Source organism: Lampetra planeri, chromosome 43 (assembly GCF_965212315.1).
Source record: "Lampetra planeri chromosome 43, kcLamPlan1.2.h2, whole genome shotgun sequence".
Lineage (NCBI taxonomy): Eukaryota > Metazoa > Chordata > Hyperoartia > Petromyzontiformes > Petromyzontidae > Lampetra > Lampetra planeri.
In genome coordinates, this window is record NC_136149.1 from 8,209,247 (window position 1) to 8,235,504 (window position 26,258).

At 50.1% G+C, this 26,258-nt stretch overlaps 1 protein-coding gene across 2 annotated transcripts in view; it reads left to right on the plus strand.

The window, feature by feature from the left end:
- The window catches only part of CAB39 (calcium binding protein 39), a 52,050-nt gene that overhangs the window by 18,221 nt on the left and 7,571 nt on the right, over window positions 1-26,258 (plus strand). Inside the window, exons 2-5 of one of the 2 annotated variants that reach the window (XM_078614275.1) lie at window positions 18,940-19,234; window positions 21,927-22,091; window positions 24,416-24,534; window positions 25,203-25,371. In XM_078614275.1, the coding sequence (XP_078470401.1) occupies window positions 19,133-19,234; window positions 21,927-22,091; window positions 24,416-24,534; window positions 25,203-25,371 (555 nt within the window). In that variant the 5' untranslated portion in view covers window positions 18,940-19,132. The remainder of the gene's footprint in view (window positions 1-18,939; window positions 19,235-21,926; window positions 22,092-24,415; window positions 24,535-25,202; window positions 25,372-26,258) is intronic. The other variant, XM_078614276.1, reaches the window with a different exon arrangement.

Genomic DNA, 26,258 nt, shown 5'->3' on the forward strand with positions numbered 1-26,258 from the left:
AACACGCCCCGCTCAAGTACATAGGAGCCGGTACGCTCCTGGTCCCCCTCGGGACCCCCAACCTTGCGGCGCAATGCTAGCAGCGAGCTGTCCGCCATCTGGAGGCGGCCCCATTCGCTGAGCGACAGCGAGAGCAGCGAGTCCCGACCCTGAGAGGCAGTGGAATCATCCCCGATCGGTGCGCCCGCTGTCGCAGCCAGTGCCCCCATCTCCCCCGCAAGCGTCGGTTTACAGCGCGCCGATCCCGACAAACACGCGCATTCATCACAAGGCAACAACCGCGACAAGCAATCGGCATTCGTGTGTCGCAACCCCTTACGGTACGTAGTCGTAAACTGATAGTCCTGGAGGACTTCCAACCAACGCGACAACTGGCCCGAGGGCTGGGCGACCCTCAATGAATACTGTAGCGCCGCGTGGTCCGTTCGGACTGTAAAGTGACGACCATAAAGATATGGCCTAAACTGCTGCACAAAAAAAACAATGGCAAGCAGCTCGCGACGGGTGACACAGTAGCGCTGCTCCGCCGGAGACAACACCCTACTACCGTAGGCGACAACTCTTTCGACACCCCCAACGACTTGGGATAGCACCCCCCCAATGCCCGTGTTGCTAGCATCCGTGTCCAGCAAAAAGGGACTGGCAAAATCGGGATAACACAAGGGTGGGGCACCCACCAAGGCGTCCCGGAGGGAGCGAAACGCGGCCTCCTCCTCCGGTCCCCATTTGAACTTCACTCCCTTCGCCGTTAGAGCGTGCAAGGGTTTTGCAATAGTGGCGAAGTGCTCAACGAACCGCCGATAATAAGAAGCAAACCCAATGAAACTACGCACGTCGGAAACGGACGTAGGTGTCGGCCACGAACCGACACAATCCGTCTTCGCGGGATCGGTGGAGATCCCCGAAGAATCGACAATGTGACCCAAGTATCTAACGGACCTACGAAGGAGGTGACATTTGGCCGGTTTAAATTTCAACTTAGCCGATCGCATTCGCAAGAACACCCCTCTCAATCGCCGGAGGTGTTCCTCAAACGTTTTACTGAAAACAATGACATCGTCCATATAAATCAAGCATGTATCCCACTGCAAGCCCGACAAAACCAGCTCCATAAGTCGCTGAAACGTCGCTGGAGAGGAGTGAAGTCCCATGGGTAACCGGTTAAACTGGAACAGCCCCCCTGGAGTCCGAAATGCTGTCTTAGGTTTCGACTCTTCGTCGAGCGGCAACTGCCAAAACCCCGATAACAAATCAAGAGTCGAAAAATATCGCGCACCAGACAATGCATCGAGGGACTCATCCATCCTGGGGAGCGGATACGCGTCAGCCACAGAGATCTTATTCAGGCGACGGAAATCAACGCAGAATCGCAGGGACCCGTCCTGCTTCTTAACCAGCACAATAGGCGCTCCCCACGGGCTAGAGGAGGGCGAAATAATATCGGCTTCTAGCATATCGTTAACAGCCGACTGAACATGTTCCTTCTCCACGGGACTCAGTCGGAAGGGATTTAGCCTGACCGGCGCCGCATCGCCCGTTTCAATGTGATGGTGCAACAAATCCGTGCACCCAATGTCATACTTATGTTTACTGAATACATCAGAGAATTCAATGAGCAACTCGCGCAGCGCACCCAACTGCGCCGCCGACAAATCGTCCGAGGCGGCACATAACGAATGGACCCACTCAAGGTCTTCCCTTGGCTCAACGTTCCGCGCGGGGCTCGAGCCCACCTGCGCAACCAACCCATCATCCCCAGGGACCTGCGCCGCGTGAGCCAGCACGGTGCCCTGCGGAATGACAGCTGGTCGCGACCCCGCGTTCAAAACCATCACAAACGGATCCCTGTCAGCCCGCACCAAAGTGTGAGCCACCGATAAATCAAGACCCCCGACAGCCTTGTTAGAAGGACCCAAAAGCATACTCTGTCCCGAAGCCTCCCTCACCCATGGTTTCCGCAACCGGAGGGGAATCAACATCTGTGAACCCGGGGGCACTTGCACTGTCTGCGTCGCCACCGCTTGTATCGTAGCGCACGCCGTCCGAATGTCAGTAGGGCCCGTCAAAAATGAAATCCGGCGACCCGATGGCAGTTCAATGCATCGTTGATCGATAAGAATTTTAATGGGCATTTTAGCCAAAAAGTCAGTGCCCAAAAGACACGGAACTGCCAAAGAGGACGAAACGAAAACGGGTCCCGACAATTTGATATCTCCAATGCAAATGGACGCCCTAACCTGACCGATAATGCCCAACGATCCCCCATTAGCGGCGTAAAATGGCACATCCACTGGAAGCAGCGGACGACATTGGACCGGAAGAATATTATAAATGAGGTCCGATATAATAGTTGCCGATGCCCCCGTGTCCACTAACACCCTAATCTCAACCCCATCAATAGATCCCGTAACAACGGACGAACCCGCCGAAGCAGCCACAATTCTATGCCCCAATTCCGCCCATTCAATGTCTCCCTGGTCCCGGCCGAACCCCCCTCGCCGAACCGAATCCCCGAACCTTAACCGGCCCTCCTCCGCCGCAACGCGGCGTCCCATGTGTGCCGAATAAACAGGCCGAGCGTGTGAGGTGCCGCGACTTGCCGGGGATTGTAGAGATGACTTGGGCTCTCGGTCGTCGTCCAGCCGAGCTCCCATGGCGCGCTGCCGCGGAGCGCGGCACCCGGACGCCACGTGGCCCCGGAGGCCGCAGTTATAGCACGTGACGAGGGTCGGAGTAGATCTTGGTTGCTCCGACTTTCGGCCCGATCGCAGAGGCGACCGGGCCCCCGGCCTCCAGTCCCCTGGTCGTCCCGTGGCGAACGCCTCCTCTCGTGGGCTGACGACTTGGGGTTCGGCGACCACCAAACCCGGGGCTGCGACGACAGCAGCGTTGCAACCAACGCCTTGCTTCCGTTGTAGGGCCTCGTGCGCTTGAATACTCGTGGCGACTCTCAAAGAAGAAATATCAATCTCGTCAGCTGTGTTGATAGGGACCCCCAGGTCCTGCGCCAACTTGAGCAGCTGCTCCAAAACCATCGCGTCTTGGCCCTCCTCGTCCATCCGAGGGAACGCAGCATCAGCAAGAGCCAGCAACGCCGTGCGATAGGCCAGCGCGGTCTCCGTGGCCGCTTTCCGTCTTGCGTAGAACTGATGGCGGCACGTAGAGGGAGGCCCGTAGACCCTGGCCAACAAACCCAGCGCATCCTTCAGCGTGGAGCGGTCCGACTTCCGTGCAGCCCTGAAGGCCGCGAGCGCATCGTCGTCCAGCATGGCGGGCAATGCCCGCAGCGCCGTAGCATCGGACCACGCTGACATCTCTTGATGCGCCAAAAACCTTCGCTGAAATTGGCCCCAGTCTCCGCCTTCCGCCTTGAAGGCTGACAACGTGGGCAGGCGCTGTTGAAAAATGAAGTCATCCGCCTCGTGGTTCCTCTCCGCCTGTCCGTCGGTGTCTAAGATGGCGGCTCCAGCAGCAGACGTAACATGGCGGACCCCCTCGCGCGCTGATGACGTCGATGCGCGCGCTTGGGAACCCACCACCACGTGGCGCTCGCCGTTCCCGCCAAAAGTAGGCCCAGGCGCAATGGCGGGAATCCCCCATTCGTTTTGGCGGGAATCTGCGGGGCGACCTTGTAAAATGTCCCCCACCGTCCCCGCTCCTCCCGACGAGCTGATCTCCGCCAAGATGGACGCGGCGGCGAGCAGCAGCTCCGCCAGTCGGGAGTGCGCCTCACGAAGCCCGGCGTCTGTCCCCGGTCGCTCGGCCGGCGCCGTCGACGGACCCTGCAGCGTGGGCAAGTCCTCTTCCTCACCCCCCGCCACCAGCGGCCCCGAGTCGTCCAGGTCTTCCTCGCGGTCAATCCCGTGGGTCCTACGGGTCTTCCTCGTCTCCATACTTGGAAGCCCGTTTCACTTCTGACGCCAGATGAAGTATTGGAAAATGACGGCAGGAAACTCCTTGACGGGAACACACTTCTTTTATTAAATCTTGACTTGTAACAATACAACGCGTGGCCTCTCTTCTTCACAATGCGCTTCTCTTGACTCTGGATTCTGTGCTGCAGGCTCTCTGTGCCTCGTGTAGACTCCGCGCCTCGGCTACACTCCTCTCTCGCCTCGTGTAGACTCTGCGCCTCTGCTACACTCTCCACTCGCCTCGTGTAGACTTTGCATCTCTCTCTCTGGCTACCGTATGCATACTCGGCTCGTGTAGACCTTCCTCTCTCGCTGGCTACACCGTATGCATACTCGGCTCGTGTAGACCGTTCTCTCTCGCTGGCTACACCCTATACATTACTCAGCTCGTGTAGACCGTTCTCTCTCGCTGGCTACACACTATACATTACTCAGCTCGTGTAGACCGTTCTCTCTCGCTGGCTACACACTATACATTACTCAGCTCGTGTAGACCGTTCTCTCTCGCTGGCTACACACTTATACCTTACTCTCCTCTACTCTCCATTACTCTCCATTACTCTCCTCTCCGGGCTCTATCTCTGCACCCTCGTCTTCATTCTTAGATGGTTCCACTTCTGCCCCTGCTCCTCTGTGCATCACCTTATATACCCCTTCTTCCCGGGAGACGGAGCGGATGCGGACCTCAACGTCGGCACCGCTCCTCAGTTACCCAATCCCCACGCGCTATCCCTACGATCCGGTTCCGCTCAGCGCGTGTTTCCACTCCCCGACCAATCACACCGCGCTGCTACCCGATCACTCCCTCTGCGCGCGTCACCGGCACACAGCCAATCAGCAGCACTACCCCCACCCGCGCACTGACGCCTGCTCCTCCCCGTCAGCGCGCGTCACCACACACACACCCGTACATACGCGCTGGCACACGACATATACACCCAGCGCGTATCACCACTACACATGCGAGGGGGCAATACTATCCCATACAGATGGAACAGGTGGAGTTCACATTTGCTGTAGCCACGTTTTTGCAGCAAGTCAGGGAAGGGAGTTCTACAGTATTTGTGTGATGCACCAACCCTCGCCTCCACAGTGATGGGTTAGAGACGTGCACCATCACTGCCTGCTGTTATTATTATTCTTACAAAAGTCACATGGTTGTACATCTGAGCCTGTTTTACCCTTACAGAATATCAGCCAATCAAGTGTTTACATTTGGGAGGAAACCCAAGCGTGCAAGGGGGGAACACTCCATCCCATACAGACGGAACAGGCGGGGTCCACATTTTTACTGTACCGCATTCTGGCGAGCCAGGGTATGGCACCTCTACACCCAACGGAATGGGAAGTTTCACAACATTTGTTAGATCCACCAATGCTCGCCTCCACTGTGCTGGATTAGAGGCATGCGCCACCGCCGCTTGGCTTATTGCGTATAAGACTCCGACCTGCAGGGCAGTTAGGTTCCAGCACAAGGCAGTACACCAAGTTGTTTGGTTAACAACCTCTGATGCATTTTCTGGTGTTCTCTTCTCTCTGTTGGTTTTCTTTGGCGACTCTTTAACTTTATGCCCACCCAAAAAAATGTACTCGAATTTCAAGGTGGGGTCAAACTTCTAACACGGCTAGGCTGGGCTGGGTAATTAAAAACGAACTGGCATGTCAATCCACTCGTGGAGCCTCCTTTGCGCATGAGAGCTTACATTCGCTCGGTGATGGTGTGGAGCCTATTAGTCCTGCAGCTCATCTCATGTTCACTGCCATTTTCCCCTCGGCGGAAACGTCGCAGCATCGGATTAGGAACCGTCCTGAACAGTGCCGGTATGCACAATTGATGATGTTAGAAGCGGCGGTATGACGTACCCGTCGCGTATCGCCACATTTCCTCCACCTCCGATTAGCATGGTCGGGTACGTACAGTGAGAATGAAGCTCAACATACAGTACATTTCCACCACCGTGTCCTCAAAGTTAAACTGTTTGCTGGCTCGCAGCTTGCGTTTTGAACGTACTTTTTTCTGTGGCGCTTGCTCAGTGTCTTTGACATGGCCATTACAACCCCCCCCATCCTCCCACCCCCTCTCTCGTGCCACCCAGCGGGCTCGGGAGCCTGCACATTCTGTGCTCGGTGACGCGGCAGAGCGGATTGTGAGACCCATTCATTTGGGGAGGGGAGGGTGGATTAGCGCAACGAAATTAAATACCGTTTTCTCGGTGCCCGGCACAGTTGGCGAAAGTGCGATTATGTGACCCCCCCCCTCCCCGGAACCGGATATCTTAATGGTGTTAAAAGGGGTTTTGCCAAGGGCGGTGCACCGCCCCCCCCGATGTGTGAACGCGTCAGGCCCGTGGCCTGCGCACGCTCCCCCGTATCAATCGATGCCCATTATCGCGTTGCACGCCGGCGTTGGTTGCGGGCACGTGGGTACGTGGGCGCGAGGGCTGGGCGGCAGCAGCGGTGCGTTTTTTTGTTGTTGCTAATGCAACGCGAGCCGTGCGACTGCACAAACACAACGCTGTTCCCCCTGTGGGGGGCAGCCCTCGGTAATGAGGAGATTGACAGCCCCCGGCTCTGTTTAGTCATGCAAGGGGCCCAATTGGGAGGTGGCATCCTCCCCTCCTAAGAGTGGCGTGTAATAATAAGCACTTTGGTATGGTTATGGCTAGTATCTTTTTTTATTAGACGGTAATTGAAGTGCACTTTATTACAAACAAACCTCTTGGCATAATTTTCTGAAAATTTATCTTGGGACGTAGAGGCTTTTCTGGATAAAGGAAATAATTGCGATATTGGTTGTTATTCCCCTGATACTTAAGGGAGGGAGAGGCAATGGTAGCGCAGTGGTTTGCGCACTGCGCTGTGAAGCCAGCGACCCGAGTTAGATTCAAGGCCACGGCTAACATCCGTGACGCGCCTTATCGACTGTTCTAAAAGTTCTTTAAGTGAGTGGCCTGTTAACTCCAGCTGGGCATACTAAAGGATTGGCTGAAGTTAGTGCCACCACTTGCCTGACTTTGTCTAAATTTGACTTACAGTGCCCATGTTTGATTCCACACCAGTTACTGCTAATTTTTTTTTTGCTTCGAGAAGGGGGGAAGTCCAAGCCAAGTTTTAATACGATGTGATACTGTTCCACGGTGGTGAGATGTTAACTACCTCGCCTGGTATACAGGAGGTTGTGGGTTCGATACCGACCATGACGCCCGTATATGGTAGCGGCGATTTTTTTCCGGGTCCTCCGGGTTTTCCCTCCGCATTTAGAATCGACATGCGATTAGAGTATTTGGCTGCTTTAAATTTCCATGCAATAAGCCACTTCGTTGAACTATTATTTGTGGTCAGGTTGCTTCTGAAAAAGAGCTATATAGCTCAGTGGGCCTTATCTGGTAAAATAAAAAAGTATTTTAGTAGTTTAGTTTAGACCCTGGTCCGATGGTTTGTGCGTTCTAACCAGTAATTACACTGGTCAACAAAAAACATTTTTTTCCTGGCCTGGACTTTTGCAGCTGTTTTAGACTAATTTCATGGTGCTGATTCCAAATCTGATCTCAGATTTGCTCTATCACATCTCATTTTTATGCTATCGGCATACCCCATTTTAATTGATTTTACCCGAAATTAACTCTGTCACTTATGATTGCAAGTTGTTGCGAGTCAGTGACTGTTTTAGTGTTAAAATATGGTGCTGTATTTTTAGGATAGTGTGTTTTTAAAATATAATTTCATGTAGATATCCACATTTATTTAATATATTTCTTCTGCAGTTTTTATTGAAAATGCAATATTTGATATCTCAAAAACCTGATGTGATAGACAAAAACTGATGCCAGATTTGGAATCAGCACCCCAAAATTACCTTAAAACCGTTGGAATACCTTATGCCAGAAAAAGTGTGTTGACCAGTGTTATCGAACCCACGTGGCCAAGATTGTTTGCGCAGTGTGTAAAACCATTGTCGTGCTCGGGCTGCACACTTGCGCACACAGTTGTACGAACACATTCACATTTTCTGGTGCGACCTATACAGATTATAATGATCGCTATGTTGAGGCTTTAATCATATTATTTCTATTCCGGCTGCATTTCAGCTGCATGAGCTTCATCGGGATAGGCAAAGGTGGGTTTAGAGAAAATAAGAAAATAAACAAGCAGAGTGAGGCCGAGGCGTCAGGTGTCCAAACAGGTTTGGCAGGAGGAGAGCGGCTGTGACGGACTGCCTACACACAGACTAGAGTAAGTTACTCACAATGGTGTGATTAGTGTTTGGGTAACAATAATAATTTCCACTTGTAGCGCAGTGTTCACTCTCGACAACAACGAGAATGACTCAGAGGCGCGAAAAGGAACCACAGACAAGCGGGAGAGGCAGCCAGGTGGTGAGCTGGCACAAAATTCTGCCTCCCCCCCCTAGCCATGCCATCTATTTATTATGATTGTTAGCGGCCAATTGATAAGTGTTTACGTGTGAGAGGAAACCACGCATGTGAGGGGGCAACATTCTATCCCTTACAGATGGAACTGTTGGCGTCCATATTTGTTTTTACCACCTCCTCGACGCCCAAGGGAAGGGAGTTTCAAAGCATCTGTCCGGTGATCCACCCCCTGGGCAGCGGAGTTGCCACCACCGCCCGGCTTAAAGTCTCTTCCGCCACCACTTTCTGATTTGACGAGCTGGCAACATTTGCGCTTGCGGTTCGATCCTGAAATCGTTCTGTTCATGCCTCGTTATTTAACGTCTCATTTGTATTCCTTAATTTTTGTTGTGTTCTGTCTCGCTTGCTAGATTGTGTCCACACAATTTGCGTGAATGTAAATTATTCCCAGAATTAGCATCAGTCACAATTGCATCTTGCACACGCATTTTGATGCACGTATTGGTCACGCAAGAACATATTTTAAACGATGAGCACTAACATGTAGTTCCTCAACTCGACACGGAGATATACTGATCAGATAGGTGCAGGTATAGATATTAAACACACAGGCATAATTATCACATATACTGGGTTTCCAATGAGAAATTTGGAGAAATTACCTGGCTTTATAAAAGTGAAGAGGAGTCTGAGAATGATTCCAGCACTTCTTTATTTCTCAAACTCACAGCAACACTCGTTCCAAAACCAACCCCGAACACACGTCCCACAGCCCCTTTTAACCCCTCCATCTCCACCCTCGCTCCCAATACACAGCTCCCAATACACATCCACGTCTGGTCCGGGTGACGTCACTGCCCTTTAACCCCTGACCCCCGTCCAGCGCATTCCCGCGCGTGTGATTGGTGCGTGTTGTAGTGAGAGCTGAGATGTCGTGTCTGCGTGTGCGTGAGGGTAGCTCGCAGATCCCTTACATCAGCATACATTACTTATTTTTTTTTCGTTTAAAGTTGTAGTTTTATATGCAACGTCGTCGCTCATGCAAATTGCATCTCACAGTCGCTGCGGGCCCACAGACGCGGCGAGCTGGAAGGCAGCAGCCAAGTGGTAAGTCGGCCCCACCAACAATTGTCCAAGCTCTGCAGTCCTCTGTATGTTAAGATGTTTCCAGCCAATTTGTATTCGTACATGTGGGAGGAAAACGGGAGCCCCTGGAGAAAACTCCAAACTTGTAGAATTCGAGTAACTGACTTTTGAGCACAATGCAGCTGGGCTTCTGTAATTCATCGGTTGGACAATGGGGTAATTAACAATAATTCCTGAGGTTCTTTATTTATTGTCACCAGGAGGAAATCGGCCAATGTTTTTGTCCAACACATGAGGCAACTGGCCGTCTTCTCTCTCATGAAAGAAGGGCATTGTGCCGAAACATCAAGATCTTTCTTTTCAGTGCCAGCAAAAACATCCCCTTGTTATTGTAAGCAGTTAACCGGTTCTCATAGAAAAATTCATTCGTAAAAGCAGCAACTGTATAGTTCCTTGTTTGAGTGGTTAACGATGATAAAGATACCATTTTCACTGCTTAAATATGATTGCCACTATAAACCTTTACAATCTGAACTTGCACAAATTGCATTTGACTCTTTTTTTTGCTCAAGAGTGCTATTCCAGATAATAAATAAGATAAATATAAAAATTCCCTTTTCAATCGCCACATAAAAATTTAGTATTTGAAGTGTCATGGGCCCAGAGCTTATGTTAACCGGCAGCATTTAACTTTCCAAAACTTTGGACCGGTTTCGACTTTCGACCTTCGGGCTCTCATCCAGGCTTACCAAACAAATACTGCCGGTTTGGGAGGCGTGACGTCAGTTGCTTCTCTCCGCACCACGAGTCGTGGCTTAAACAAATGCTTCTTGTTCTTGTTCGCGCAAGTCTGGAAGTTCAGTAGGACTTTCGGCTTTTTCTGGAGGTAAGGAATGGAAGTTGATTCATTTATAAATATTTGGCATTCTGCATGCGCCCATGTGTGTGTGGGGAACAGTAGCGCAACGTTTAGCGTGTTGCGCTAAGAACCTAGCGACCCGAATTTGATTCCCGCTCACGTCCAACACCATTGACGATTTTCTGAATGGGTCCTGGGCCTCCCGTAGGTCCCTGAAGCGATGTGTTAACATCGCCACTGGCGTGGTGCTGGCTACCCACCACCTCGTGTGCTGTGCCGGCCTTCATAGGTGCTAGCAAACGGCACTTAACCCAACAGTCTGTTAAGACTATATGGGGTATCTTCGTGTTTTTTGGTATGATGGTGGCATAGTTATTCACACATTACACTGAAAATCTGTTCCATTACCAGGATTAGATAACGCTACAAATTCTGGTAAGGGCTAACACCAGTGGAGAGTTTTAGTAGAACCTGTTCGTAGTCTCTGTCGAGGATGACTCGGCATCAATGGATACCTGGTTCTGCGTGTGAACATAAGCACTGAGGAGACAAAGGCGGCCGGGCGTCGTGTGCTAGCCTCGCTGAGCCTTCACTGCGTCATGCTGGCCTTAATAGGTGCTACTCTCTAACACCGCTCGCCCCTATGATCTTTCAAATTGTTATGGGGGGGTGGTGGGGGGGTTCTCTGTCAGTGTTGTTTTGTGTGCGTTTTATGCAGAGCGGAGTAAAACTTGATGGTGTGACATACTGCCAAGGGTAAAGCTCTTGCATGGGACCTGGTTCTTTTGGAGGTTTGTTTACATGCAGCAACAGCAGCAGAAGGCGTAGAGAGGAATTCCAAGAATTTTGCAATGACGAGGACGGGGCGGTGTCGTCCTTGTAAGTGATGTTGCATGAGAGCATGGTTTTGGCAATGCTGCAACGACAACATCGACATTCAGCAGACGGAGGGCGCTGCACAATGCCGCTGCCAGTTGGGATTTTCCCACACTTGCAGTATTGGCTACGATTCCTCGATTAAATTAGATTCCTGTGTGCACGATTCTCGTGCGTCCAATTGTGTACGCGTATAAGTGGTAGTTTGGAGCGGTTAGGGTGCTGCGCTTCGAACCCGGCGACCCAAGTTCGATTTACGCTCACGGCCACTAACACCGGTGACGATTATTTGAACCGGTCCTGGGCCTCCCCTAAGTCGACTCAGCCTTAAATGAGTACCTGGTGCGATGTGTAAACATCACCACTGGGGAGACAAAGGTGGCCGGGCGTGGTGCTGGCTACCCAACCCTCGTGTGCTGTACCAGCCTTCATAGGTGCTCGCAAACCGCACTTACCCCAACAGTCTGTTAAGACTATACGGGGATCTTTGTATTCACACCTGATTTGTTACAATTGAGGTAATTGTAGCTGATGGCCAACTCGCCGGGAATGCGCCCGGTCTCAGAAGCCATACTGTTTTGGGCCTGCCCAGTGCTGCTTGGGTGGATGAATGTGTGAACATTTCTTTTTACGATTTTTATTTTACCAAAATTTATTGGTTAATTTTGTGTCCGTAGAGAAGCGCTGAACACAGAACACGCGAGTGTTAGTTTCTGGAAGTTTCAAGTTTACGCTTGCGTCAGAACCGTTGTTCCAGTCGCTGGAACGCTGTGGTTTATTTCTTCTTCCCCCATGCCTTTTTGTCACCTGATCTCCGTTTCACGTTATCCTTCTTTGGTCACCCAACATTGAGAAGGCATCTGCATTTAATTGCTCGCCGAAGATTTGCTCACCTTTAAGGTGTGGCATAGTGCTCCTCCTTCACGGGCCGTGTGTAGTATGAATCCAAGTGTGTGCGTGGTGTGTGTGTGTGTTCCCTCTTCGTATAAAGAGTTGTGGTATAGCACACTGCGCTACAAACCCAACAACTCGAGTTCCATTCCTGTTCACGACCAACATCGGTGACGAATAATTTACCTAGTCTTGGGCCTCCCCGAAATTAGGTTGACTCGGCCTTAAATGAGTACCTTGTGCGGTGTGTAAATATCAGCACTGGGCAGACAAAGGCAACCGGGCGTGGCGTTGGCCACCAACCCCCTCGTGTGCCTTGCCAACTTTATTTAGGTGCTCGCTAACAGCACTTTCCCCCAACAGCCCGTGTGTGCTACGTGGGATCTTTGTCCCGTGTTCATTAAGTTGCAGGGCTGACAAAGAGCGTGAAGCGTAGAAGCCCAGAAGTTTTCATTCCTCTTCATGTGTCTGAAGCCACACTCACGTCTGTCTTCACATCGAGCGCTGTTCTGATAACTGCCCTGCTGTGTGTCCTGAACTCTTTAACACGCGTTTGAAATGTCTGCATCGACAAGATTTGGTTAAAATCACCACCAGGTGCTCCGCCATAACGCTTACGTGACGCCGCTGCGTATGTATGTGCTGTATGTTGAACTTCTTTCGCATCGTACCTAGCCAACCGTGCTTTATTAGAGGTATGGAAGTGATGTCACGGGGAAGTCACTCGAGTGCCATGATGACTTTCCTGGCTGTAGCTTTCAAGTCTCGTTCATCTCCTGAATGGAGCTTTTAACTCAGTACATGCCTGCGCCAATTAATATGTTTATTTATCGGTTGCATCATAGATTTAGTGAACGTTTTAACATCGGTGTTGTGTGCCGAGGCAGCCGACATTCAGCAGTGAATTGACAAAGTGCGGTGTGTGCACACGTTGGTATATTCTCAATATAACCACTTAATGCACTTGAGGATTCATATTCACAGCCAGATTATTAATGAAGTTTGTTTTCCTTTCTCGCACCTCCGATTAGCACGGTTGGCTATGTACAGTGTGAAAGAAATTCAACGTACAAAGGAGAAGCCGGAGAAATATCACAAGTCAACCTACATGGGGCTATTTCATTTTTATTTGCTAATCAAGTTCACGGAGCGTTGGCCGGCACCTTCTTGCTTCAGAGCTTGCCATTGATAAAGAAGAGACTTTGAGTCCGTACTTGGCCGTCACGTGTGTTTTTTTTAAACGACTTAGACTTATGACCCACAGCTTTTTTATTGGCGCACGTGAGCTATTGAGACGGGGCTGGCCCAGCAGGCTCCGAATGGTTATTCTTTCATCGTCCTTAATGGACGCAGATCGCATCCGGCCATATACATATCTGTATAGAAACTAAGCACGTTTGTCAATACACTGCGGCCTTAAAAGGAAAAGACATAATAGGTAATGTTTTGGGCAATAGTCCTTTATGGCACATTTGTTGATGCAGCATCGCCAAATGTTATGTATATTAGGGTTATTAAAAAAAATTTCCACTCCTGGTTTGCCACGCATATAAATGTTTTAGAAAAAATATAAACCTCTTTCACTGAAATGGTTGGGAGCTGATACAGTGGTGTGTAAGGGTTAGCCACACTTAATTTGCCATCCAGAGGACGCCGGTTTGATCTCATCTCCTGGCACGGAAGTTATAGCGATGGGGCAAGCTTCTAAACCCCCCCACCTCCCCCCTCCCACATTGCCCCTTTTCATCACCTGATTACTGGTTTACTGGATTTTGTTAAACAACCCCCAATCTATGTTTGTACATACCAAGGGTGGCACAGTCGGGTTTTTTACAATCGGGTTTAATTGTCTTTTTATATTAAACCGATCATTTGAGATTGGGAGAAATCCGGTTTAATTGGTTCTAATTGCAGAACCGCACTTCTCAACGATGGGCTTCATCCATTCCAAGCTAAGCAACTCACTGGCGCCCACGATTGTGGAGAAGCTCATGTTCATCAAGACCAACCTGCCCGCATTCTACGACTACCCCGTGCCTGACGGCCCCGAGTACGATAGCAGCACCGACGAGGAAGCAGCCTAAGCCTATCAGAGTTTCGTATTCATTAAACCAGGGTTTAGTTCCCCGAAATCGGGTTTAATTGTATTAAAGAAAAAACCTGATGCCTGCCGCTTGAAAAATCGGGTTTTTTCCACCCATGGTACATACAACCCAGAAGGGTGCCAGAAAGATGTGGCACTACTTGAGCATATTGGCACAAGACCAAGGAAAGTGGAAAGAAATGATGAAATGTGCAGTTTGGACACCTAGGGGCTATGTGCCCACGGATCGTGATGATGAGGACATACATCATCCCACCTCCGTGCCGCTGCATGGCCACCGTGCCGCTGTAGTTCTGTGACACGGTACGAGCGCTTGTGTTGAAGCTGTCGGAACCGTGATCAGGAGGCCCCATGTGTCGCTCTTCTCTCACTCGCCTGTGCCCAGGTGCCCTACAGCTGATATTTAAAAAAAAAATGTTACCAGGTCAGGCCCACTGAGCTATGTAGCTCTTTTTCAGAAGCGACCTTGCCACAAATAATAGCTCAACGAAGTGGCTTATCACGTGGAAATGTATCGCAGCCAAATGCTCTCAACGCGTGATGTTGATTCTAAATGTGGGGGATAACAAACCCGGAGGACCCGGAGAAAAATCCACGCTACCACGGGGAGGAAGAACATGAAAACTCCAAATATACAGCAGGGTTGGGATCGAACCCATGGCCTCCTGTATACCAGGCGAGGTAGTTATCATCTTGCCACTGTGGCCCAAATTATATCAACAAGCACATACACAAAGCTGCAATACAAGCCAATGCCACTGAGAGAGTTGAGCCGGTCTCTCTCCAACAGACTGCTCGCCCCCAGTCACGAAACGGCTGTCCTTCACAACCCGCTTGTTTAAGCCAAGGCCATAATTTCATATATATTAGGGGGGGGGGAGACACATCCCTCCCCAATATTCAAATATGCTCAAAATGTCCCCCCCCCCCCCCCCAATATATTGATGTAAAAAATATTTTTAAAAAATTTGGCCTCTTATCCGCAAACCTACAAAGTGTTACACCGGTCAGGCTGCAGCCCATTTCCATCCGGATGCCCAGTCTTTGTACAGAGCCCAATTATACAACGCTTGGACACAGTGAATATTCAATTCATAGAGGTTTGATCAAGCTGGATTCCACAAGCTGCAGCAGCTTGAGAATGTGCAGCTACGCAGAGACATGGACAAGGTGGTAGACGAGTCTCCTGAATTGAATTCAAGATGACTGCAGGTGCAGCTGGCCATGTTTGGGGCGAATTACACATCTCAAATGAGCTCAGATGTTGCTAGCATTATTAGGGAAATAGTGCCAGAGGTGAGAGGTCTCTTCAGTCAGGGGGAAGCTTTAGTAAGGCTTTTGCTGGTCGTCCCTGCCTCCTCTTTAGAGGCTGAGAGTAGTTTTAGTGCTCTGAGGAGGCTTAAGACATGGCTTAGATCTTCGATGAGTCAAACAAGGCTGAAAAATGTGGCCATGTGTCATGTGCACCAGGAGAAACTGGACTGGACCTTGAAGGAATATGCCAGTCTTCTAACGGTGTCAACGATAAGCGCAAATAGGGCTTGGGATCCTTTGCTTGAAGAATGGCAAATCAAAACACTTGTCATTGCCTGGAGAGGAGTTGATAGGAGAGTAGAGCAGAGCAAAGGAGCAGAAATGACTGCAGAGCAGGAGAGAGGAAAAGAGATGACTGGAGCAGAGAGGAGAAGATAGGACCAGTGGGGAGGAGGCAAGAAGGCTGGAGAGGAGAAGATATGAGAGGAGAGCAGAGCAAACGCCCCTGCTGCCCACCCAAGTTTACTTGTAAATATGTAAATAAAACAACAATTTGCTAAGCCTTGGCCACAATATCTGGACTTGTCTTCAAATAACAATGCATAGATTTCTGTTTATATGATTGTGGTTATGGTTGTACTTTATTCATCCCTAATATCTGCCATTAAATACAATGAAACAAGAAAAGGTAAAAAAAAGAAAAAACAGAGCAATGTAATACAATACACTATTAGACATTATTGTAAAAAATAAATAATACGTCCATTTCATGTGTTAGTGAATTTTTTTAATATTTTTGGCAGAAAATGGCAGGAAATTAGTTTTCAAATTTTGATCTTTTTTCTGGGGGGGGACCCCCAGACCCCCTGAAAGATTTGGTCCCCCCCCAATGTTGACTCCATGGCTACGGCCTTGGTTTAAACGCTCAGTTATTTCGGTTGCGGAAAATTACTCTATTGGGATTCCACAAAGCGGCAATCATCGCTGCCTACTCGGAGAATAATGCCTGTTGTGTGCAAGTCAGATGGCCGAGTCGCCTTTTGCCACACGGGACAGCTGCCACCAAGGGTGCCTTTTCAATTTTCTTTAGATGAGGTGTGCAGTGTAAGTTGCTTATCGCGTGCAATTAGCTTTTGAGATGCGTCTGCATAATGGAGGGCTCTCTAGCAAATGCAAATAATAAATATTATTTGCATGTCCTGTTTGTTTTGTAGTTGCTGGTGACTGGATTGAGGGTGGCTCATTTAATCTACTTGCTGAGTGTCTTTGACATGGCCATCATGAGCCCACAGAGGCACCCGGCCATTGCGGCATAGATAAAATACTTGGTCGCTGAGTTTGTTGAATTCACTGTAGCCTCACTGTGCCCGGTGCTGTAAGATGATCAGTTGAGAGGTAATATTTACTCTTTCTGAGCCGCGTCGCCCACACGCGCAAAACTGCGCGACGGAAAACCTTATCAAGTTACGTGACCTCGTAGTTTTTTGTTCAGATTTGTAACTTTTCCTCATGAATGTAATTTAAAAAAGCGGTCACATTTACTTGCGCAAGCGTGAAAACTGTGCCCCTTGAGTGTCGGGCAGTGGAGTCCCCGAATCATCGGTGAGAGTTCCATGTTCAGAGTTTAGAACCTCTATCCTGGAGGAACCTGATGAGCTATTAAGCTCTTTATCACAGATTTACATCAGGTGCGGGTCAGCGAATTATATCGACAAACAGTACAAAATAACGACGGGTGCAAAATAGATAAAAGCTAAGCAAGTCACTATAAATACATTATAGAAGTACAAATTGCACAAGTGCAAATATTCCTGCCGATTTGTCGGCACCAAATTCACGCTCGTGGGCGAGGCAGTCTCCTGCATTAGTTGAACTCCTTTTGACTTCTCCCCCAGTGATCCATCGGTCTGCTCCGTCCTCTCTCGCCGATCAGTGTGTACCAGCTTCAACAGACCAAAATCGACTTGGACTATGATCCGCTGCTCGCTGCTGCTATACCTGCTGCGTGTAAATCTCGCGTACGATATACGGCCAGCGCAGTTTCAAGGTCTCCGGCCCAAAGATGCTGGAACACGCTACCAGCTCATGTTCGGGATCCATCCGTGAGTCCGAGCCAGTTCTGGAACAGACTCCAAATAGTGTTGTTGTTGTTCCGTGGAGCCTACTTCAATGTGTAATCAATGTGCGTTCGTGATGGACAGGACTCGTAAGAGTGCAATAACAAATCTTTTTACTGACTTCCCGCAAAGAGGTACTAATTTTATCGCACCCAATTGGGATGATGGCTTAAGCCGGATTATAACGTTGCATTCTTCTGAGTGTGCGCCACGCTCTTAATACGCATCGGTCGGGAATGCGTGTTTGTTTAATGGGCGTCTGACATCTTTGCTGCGTGCGTGTCCACCGCGAGCGCTCGTGCAGTCGGAGAACGCGGTGCTCTTATTTTAACTGGCACCTACATGGGGGGTGGGGGGGTCCTATTGTGTAATAGTTTTGTCACCTGTCATGTGTTTAAAGGAATGTACGGGGTTATGCAATCGCTGCATCCAGCACTTCTCAAGCGGCATTGAAACGCCACAGTAGCTAGATGTTAACTACCTCGCCTGGTCTACAGGAGGTCGTGGGCCCGACCTTGATGCCTGCTGTATATTTGGAGTTTGGATTTTTCTCCCCCTCCACATTTAGAAACACGCATTTAGAGTAATTGGCTGCAATACATTTCCACACAATAATCCCCTCTGTTGAGCTATCATTTGTGGCCAGGTTGCTTCTGAACAAAGAGCTACATAGCTCAGTGGGCCTTACCTGGTAAAATAAACAAATTTTTAGTTTACAGTTTTTTAAGATGTAACGAGCTCTCATGCCATGCTCATTTCTATTTGGTGGCTCTGAAAAGTGGTGGAAATGACATGTTTCTCTATGTCGTGACCACTGTTGGGTGTTACGACAGGAGGACACTGGGCAAATATGCACATACCCTGGCAGTTCATCATGTTCGCCTTTATTACGGAAACTGATAAAGCAGTGACCTCTATCCCTAAACTTCTCTTCTGTAAAAGCACCGGGGCTTTGATGTCCTTCCTTGATGTCGACGGTTGGCGTGTTTTAGAGGCGGCCGGGCGGCTCGTGGAGTTTGCCCGTTGAGTAATTGCTGACCCGCAATTTTAACACGAGTTCCCCCCATCCCCGGTTCAACGTGGGCATCCCACACACGTGGGTTTACGCGGTGGTCCCTCTGTTAACGATATTAATTGGGTTCCAATAAAACAACTGTGAATTTAAATGATCGTTTATCATGATATTAACATTTTGGCGGTACCCCGGGGTACCATAATGTCCGTGATGCAGTCACTGACACGGACAGAGTGAGGCTCTACCCAATGTCAGGAAGGACACGGCATTGCCTCCTGACAACACAACTCTTGATGGCAGTAACATTTTCAATGAAATTCTTATCAACAGGTTGCATGTTCTATCCTAACCTATGTCTGTGTGTGCGTATGTGGGTCTGTCTGGTGTGTCTGTGTGTGTGTATCTGTGTGCGTGTGTGTGTGTGTGCCTGTGCTCCTGGTCTTCATTCAGGCGACAGTCCGTGTATGCGCATGTGAGCGTATTTTTTGCTGAGTCGGGAACGAGCGAGTGAACAAGTAGGCGAGAGAGCGTACGCGTGTGTGTGTGCGAGCGCGTGGACGAAGCGGTGTGGGCGCGCGAGCGAGTGGGTTGAGTGGCTCTGTGTGGGCGAGCGCGCGCGTCCCCCCTCGGACCCTCGGCAGACATGCCCCTGTTCGGCAAGTCCCACAAGACGCCGGCGGAGGTGGTGCGCCACCTCAAGGAGAGCCTGGCACAGCTGGAGAAGCAGGACAAGAAAGCGGAGAAGGTGCGGTGAGCACATGCAGGATTCTTGTCGTTTTGACAACGGTTGCTCAGAGTGGACCCAAGGGCCCAAAAACATAAAAAGGCCAACAACAAACAGCACTGTTCAAGTTGAGGTTTTTTTGGGGTCAGATCTCGTAAATATGAATGTCATTAAACCTGCCACCACCCAACACGGCCAATTAGTTAGGTTTGTCACATAAACAAAACATGCCAATTAAGATACTAGTTCAGCACACCAGTGTGTTGGAGATTAAACAAACTCACAACATTTACAAGTACGACGTTTCGCAGGTAATTACAACCAGCCTCTTAACTCAAAAACTCTATTCTGGATAATATTGTTTTCGAAAGTCTACATGTTAAGTCGACCGTCGAAGTTGTAATAGATCACTGTTGACGTGCTTCTTAAATTGAGCAAGGTTGTTAAAAGAGGCTGGGAAAATCGACGGTGGAGGGGAATTCCATAGTGGAGCAGTGTGAGGGAAGGATTATGTTGGCGAGCCAAAGAGGTGTTCGGCACTGGGTTACGTGGTGCCGGAAAGCGATTTTCTGACGACCGTAGGAGAAAAACAAGCCAGGCCACGTTGTTGGAAAGCAGCAATGGTTTTCCCATTATCCTGTCACACATTAGTGGAAACTGACACATGAATTATACTGTGGAGACCAGGTCAACCCTTTCCCATTCTGAGACGTCTGTAATTTGCAGGGTGGGTGGGTCACATTCACTGCTGAATCTTGTTCCAATGAAGTACTTGTCCGTCATCGGAACAAGGTTAATGGGGTTCGTGATATCTAGACACAGTCCATAAATTAACAGGCATTTAGACCCAGTTGAAAGAGGACAGGGGTATTGAGACTGAGCGAGCAGAACGTATCACTCGATGGGACAGTGGCCGATGGAGGAGAATGGTGACGGAGTGGCAGTCAAACAAGAGAATGCGTCGTGGAGTATGATCGCCGAGGAGATGAAGCAATGTGACCGGTTTAGGTGCAGGAGCGAATTGGAACGGTGGCAGTACTGGACCGTGAGGGATAATGACAGCGTATGGGGGGGGGAGGCCTTCGTCCAGCAGTGGAGAGATGGCTGATTGTACTCTTGTACTAATCTGCTCTTGTGGCTGCTAGAGTTTATGCTCTTGCCGCTTGAACTACTCCCGGTGCGGCTGCTTTTTCTGATGCTACCGCTGTGCATTCCAACGCTCACTCGGTGGTTGCTATTGGTGATGCTGATGCTTAATTACTGCCGTTGCTAATGGTTCATGATCCTGCTGCCAATGCTCCCGCTGCTGCTATTTGCATTACGACGACTGCTATTGCTGCTTCTACTGATCCCACAATCACCGCTGTTCCCCCATTCCCCCCCCCCCTCCGCCAACTTCCCAACACTCTTGAGGTTAAGCTTGGTGGATTGTGTAGAGAACGTTGCAACTCCTAAACCCGGAAAATTCGGTGCTGGTGGTCAGGAAATGGCAGCACAGCAAGTAGTTCCTGGAGCACAGCTTTTTGGACCCTGTGTTTTCCTCTCATATGTGTAGTGGGTCAACAAAAATGTCCTATATTTTTTTATTTTACCAGGTAAGTCCCACTGAGCTATGTAGCTCTTTGTCAGAAGTGACCCGGCCACAAATGCTCGATCAACAAAGTCACGTGGGATATTTATAGCAGCCAAATACTCGAAACACAATGTTTCTAAACTTAGAGGGAAAAACCGGAGGACCTGGAGAAAATCGATGCGACCACGGGGAGAACCTGCAAACTGCATATATACTGGCATCAGGGTTTGGATCGAACCCACAACCTCTTGTATACCAGGTGATGCAGATACCCTCTCGTTACCGTGGCGCCCCAGTGAGCTGGGTACTCGGGTTTCCTCGCACACAAAATCAAATAGGGCTTGCAAAGAATTTGCCAAAAATTCCAATGCAGGAATATCCCAAAAAATCACCCATATTTGAGACTCAATATGGATTTCCTGGATAAATAAATTAGAAATAAATAAGTGTAATCTGCAGCATTAGCAGTAAGAGTGTCAGCATCAGGAATGTATATAGACACTTAAGTGCAGGAAGGGTACACACCTGAAACCACAACATTGATGTCCACATTTGAAAAGGTACTTGCAAGCTGCTTAAATTGAATAACCGACAGCAACCTCGCCCCACCTCGCAACTTATTGGTGGACTTATGTCCGCTCTTCAGATCGTCTGTGCCCTCACCTTGTGCTGCTGCTGCACACGGACAAGCTGTAATCAGCTGGGCCAAAAAAACACACAGCTGGGAATAAGGAGTGATTGAGAAGGAGATGTTGGTTTAAGGCGCATTTAAGCTCCTGATTAAAAAAAAACATGCTTGTCACATCATGGGGTGAGAGGAACATCTTGAGCGAGCATGGGGAGTGCAAATCATCCACTATTACAGCAACAGGCATGTGCCACCAATGTCATATCCTGTTGCTGCTGCGGTTAATAATACTGCAACCCCATTGATGGATGCTGCCTCTACTACTGTTGCTGCTCCTGCTACCACCACTGCTGCATCTGCTATCACGGCTACTGCTGATGTTACCACCACTACTGCTGCCAGTGCTGCTGCTGCCAGCACTGCTGCTGCTGCCGCCGTTGCAATGAATGCAGCGACCGCTGTTGGCGCTGCTGACCGGTGCTGGCGCTGCGTGGGGTGGGGCGCGTGTGCAGGCGAGCGAGGAGGTGTCGAAGAGCCTGGCGGCGATGAAGGAGATCCTCTACGGCACGGGAGACAAGGAGCCCCAGCCGGAGGCTGTGGCTCAGCTGGCCCAGGAGCTCTACAATAGTGGCCTCATCCCCGTGCTCATTACACAGCTGCAGCGCATTGACTTTGAGGTGCCGCAACCACCGCACGATCGCTACATTACAGTTAGACCATGATATCACTACACCACTACTGCACCACGGCATCACCCGGCACCACTAAACCACGGCATCAACCACCACCGCTACACCACGACATCACCACCACCGCTACACCACGCATCACCACCACCGCTACACCACCACCGCTACACCACAGCATCACCACCACCGCTACACCACGACATCACCACCACCACTACACCACGACATCACCACCATCGCTACACCACGACATCACCACCACCGCTACACCACGACATCACCACCACCGCTACACCACCACCGCTACACCACGACATCACCACCACCGCTACACCACCACCGCTACACCACCACCGCTACACCACGACATCACCACCACCGCTACACCACGACATCACCACCACCGCTACACCACGACATCACCACCACCGCTACATCACGACATCACCACCACCGCTACACCACGACATCACCACCACCGCTACACCACGACATCACCACCACCGCTACATCACGACATCACCACCACCGCTACACCACGACATCACCACCACCGCTACACCACGACATCACCACCACCGCTACACCACGACATCACCACCACCGCTACACCACGACATCACCACCACCGCTACACCACGACATCACCACCACCGCTACACCACGACATCACCACCACCGCTACACCACGACATCACCACCACCGCTACACCACGACATCACCACCACCGCTACACCACGACATCACCACCACCGCTACACCACGACATCACCACCACCGCTACACCACGACATCACCACCACCACTACACCACGACATCACCACCACCACTACACCACATCACTCACCACCGCTACACCACAACATCACCACCACCGCTACACCACCACCGCTACACCACGACATCACCACCACCGCTACACCACGACATCACCACCACCGCTACACCACGACATCACCCAACACCGCTACACCACGACATCACCCACCACTACATCACGACATCACCACCACCGCTACACCATGCATCACCACCACCACTACACCACATCACTCACCACCGCTACACCACAACATCACCACCACCGCTACACCACCACCGCTACACCACGACATCACCACCACCGCTACACCACGACATCACCACCACCGCTACACCACGACATCACCACCACCGCTACACCACGACATCACCCAACACCGCTACACCACGACATCACCCACCACTACATCACGACATCACCACCACCGCTACACCATGCATCACCACCACCACTACACCACGACATCACCCACCACCACTACACCACGACATCACCACCACCACTACACCACGGCATCACCAACCACCGCTACACCACGACATCACCACCACCGCTAGACCACGGCATCACCACCACGGCATCACCACCACCACGACATCACCACCACCGCTACACCACGGCATCACCACCACCGCTACACGACGGCATCACCACCACCGCTACACCACGACATCACCACCACGGCATCACCCACCACCGCTTCACCACTGCATCACCCACCACCGCTACACGAATGCAGCGACGTCACTCGAAGGAGGGAGTTGTCGTGGCACGGTCCCAGAGTTGGTCTCCTCGTTCCCAGAGTTTCAAATTCCGCTCGACGCCTTCCCCTGCCACTGCCACGCTTTCACCGCGGTGACCTTGCTCCTTGTCCAGAAGGTGCAAAGAAATTCAGCTCTGTGTGTGGGAAGAGTGAACTGATGTGCCCGGAGAAAACCCAGTGTGTTACGAGGAGGTAACACTGCCATCTATAGGTCACCCCACGGCCCTGCAGGGGAGAGCATCGCGATGCTCGTCTGTGCTTGTTGTGTTTAGTTTGTTGTCATTTCCCCGCACCTCCTATTAGCACGGTTGGCTATGTTCCTGTGCCAAAGAAGTGCATCATATGCACATACATAGAGCGCCACGGTAGCGAGATGTTAACTACCTCGCCTGGTATACAGGAGGTTGTGGGTTTTATCCTGACACTCATGGCTGTATATTTGGAGTTTGCATGTTCTCCCCGTGGTCATGTGGATTATTCTCCCTGGATTATTCTCCAGGTCCTCTGGTTTTTCCCTCCACATTTAGGATTAACATGTTTTTAAGAGTATTTTCCTGCTTTACATTTCCACAGGAAAAGCCACTTTGTTGCGCTATAATTTGTGATAGGTCGCATCTGAAAAAGAGCTATACAGCTCAGTGGACCTTACACCTGGTAAAATAAAATACAAAATAATGTAATAGTAATGTACATGCATCTCTCCTCCTCGTGCTCCCATTACCAGGGCAAGAAGGACGTGGCACAGATCTTCAACAATATTCTCCGACGGCAGATCGGCACTCGCTCCCCCACCGTGGAGTACATCTGCGCCAATCCCAGTCTGCTCTTCATGCTGCTCAAGGGGTGAGGGAAGAATTGCGCTACCCCCCCCCCCCCCCCACTGTCTCCCAAGTGGGAAGATGACGCTCTCTCAATCATATTAATCATCATTGTCGAAGGAAAAGGGGCCAACCAGAAAAAAAAACAGATGGAGCGATTTTATCGTCGAAATTACGTGATTTTTTTTTTTAAGGGCTGCCTATTTAAACGTTTCAAAAGTTCGGGGTAAATTGTTAATGATCATCAGTAGTCGTGTGCATAATTAATTGCTTGTGTGTATGGTAAATTGAGGTTTCACCTGGTTCATAATTTTAGTTTCACAGTGAATCACATGATCAAGGATCTGACAAACTTTGTGTCATTAAGACCCTCCTCCACCACCCGACACAAATTGTCACGTACAAGCGTGTAACGCGGATATTGTTATCGTTTCGGCTCGCTCACCGTTAAGTTGAAGAACGATTCTCACAACCAAGCTTAGCCAGCGATTAGACACTTGACTTTCCGCTTGAAGCTGCGTCAAACTTCACCGGGACCAAGATCCAGGAAGTCCAAATAACCACGTCACCCGGACCAGGCTTCCTTAAAATAGCTGTCGCGACACCTTGCGGGAGCAATCGAATCATATTTAACCTAGATGTTAACCACGGGATCGTGTTCCGCGCGCTTGTTTTGTTTCTCGGCGAGCGAAGCTACGAAACGCCGGAGATCGCGCTCAACTGCGGCATCATGCTGCGCGAGTGCATCCGCCACGAGCCACTCGGCAAGATCGTGCTGTGCTCGCCGCAGCTCTACGACTTCTTCCGCTACGTCGAGGTCTCCACATTCGACATCGCCTCCGACGCCTTCGCCACCTTCAAGGCGAGCTAGCGAGCGAGGAGACGAATTCCTTCTGCTCGGAGTAACGTCCCCTGCCGCCCCCTCCCTCTACCCCCCCACGGTGGCATGGTGTGACGCGCCGGAACTTGCGATCCCCAGAGGTCACCGACCGGTTCGGTGCCGTCTCCCCGTCGTGGCGGTTGAAGCAAGTTTCCTCTTCAATGCTCCTCAACCACCGCCCCTGACACTGCCCACCTTGCAGTATCAATGGGCTTGCCACTGTTAGTCGATCAGCACGTTCACGAGTCGCGAGGTAAAGTGTGGATACTCCCTACCTCTTGCAGGACGTGGCCAGAGTGTGGGAGAGTAGGCCAGATGCCCTCAAGCAGTGGTTCTCAACCTTTTTTGGCTACTGTTGGGTACTCCTTGAATTTTGTTTCATCGCAGTACCCCCCCTTGCCTGACCCAACATGGTTCTGAGAAATAAATGGATAAATAATGAACATCAATATTTTTTAACCAGTTGTCCATTTTGTGACATTTCCTAACTAGCGAGTAACTGCAAGCGAATAAAAAAAAAAGTCAACGGACTTTTGCATGCATGACGTAATCTGTTCGCGCTCGCTGGATACTCTTGGAAACCACTTTGTTTACGATCAATAAAGTTTTGAAAGATCTTTTATATCATTCTAGGTTACCATACGGATACAATTTTTATTGTAGTTATTTAATATTGCCAGATTCATACATGATTATTCACCAATGACTCTCATGTACGATATAATTTCACACATTTATAAATAACCTCGCGTACAACCCTGGGACATTGCTGCGTACCCCTTAGGGGTCTGCGTACCCCCGGTTGAGAACCAATCCTGTCTAGAGGGGCTCTCGGGGAGCCTCTCAGCGCCTTTTTGGCTCTTTCTATC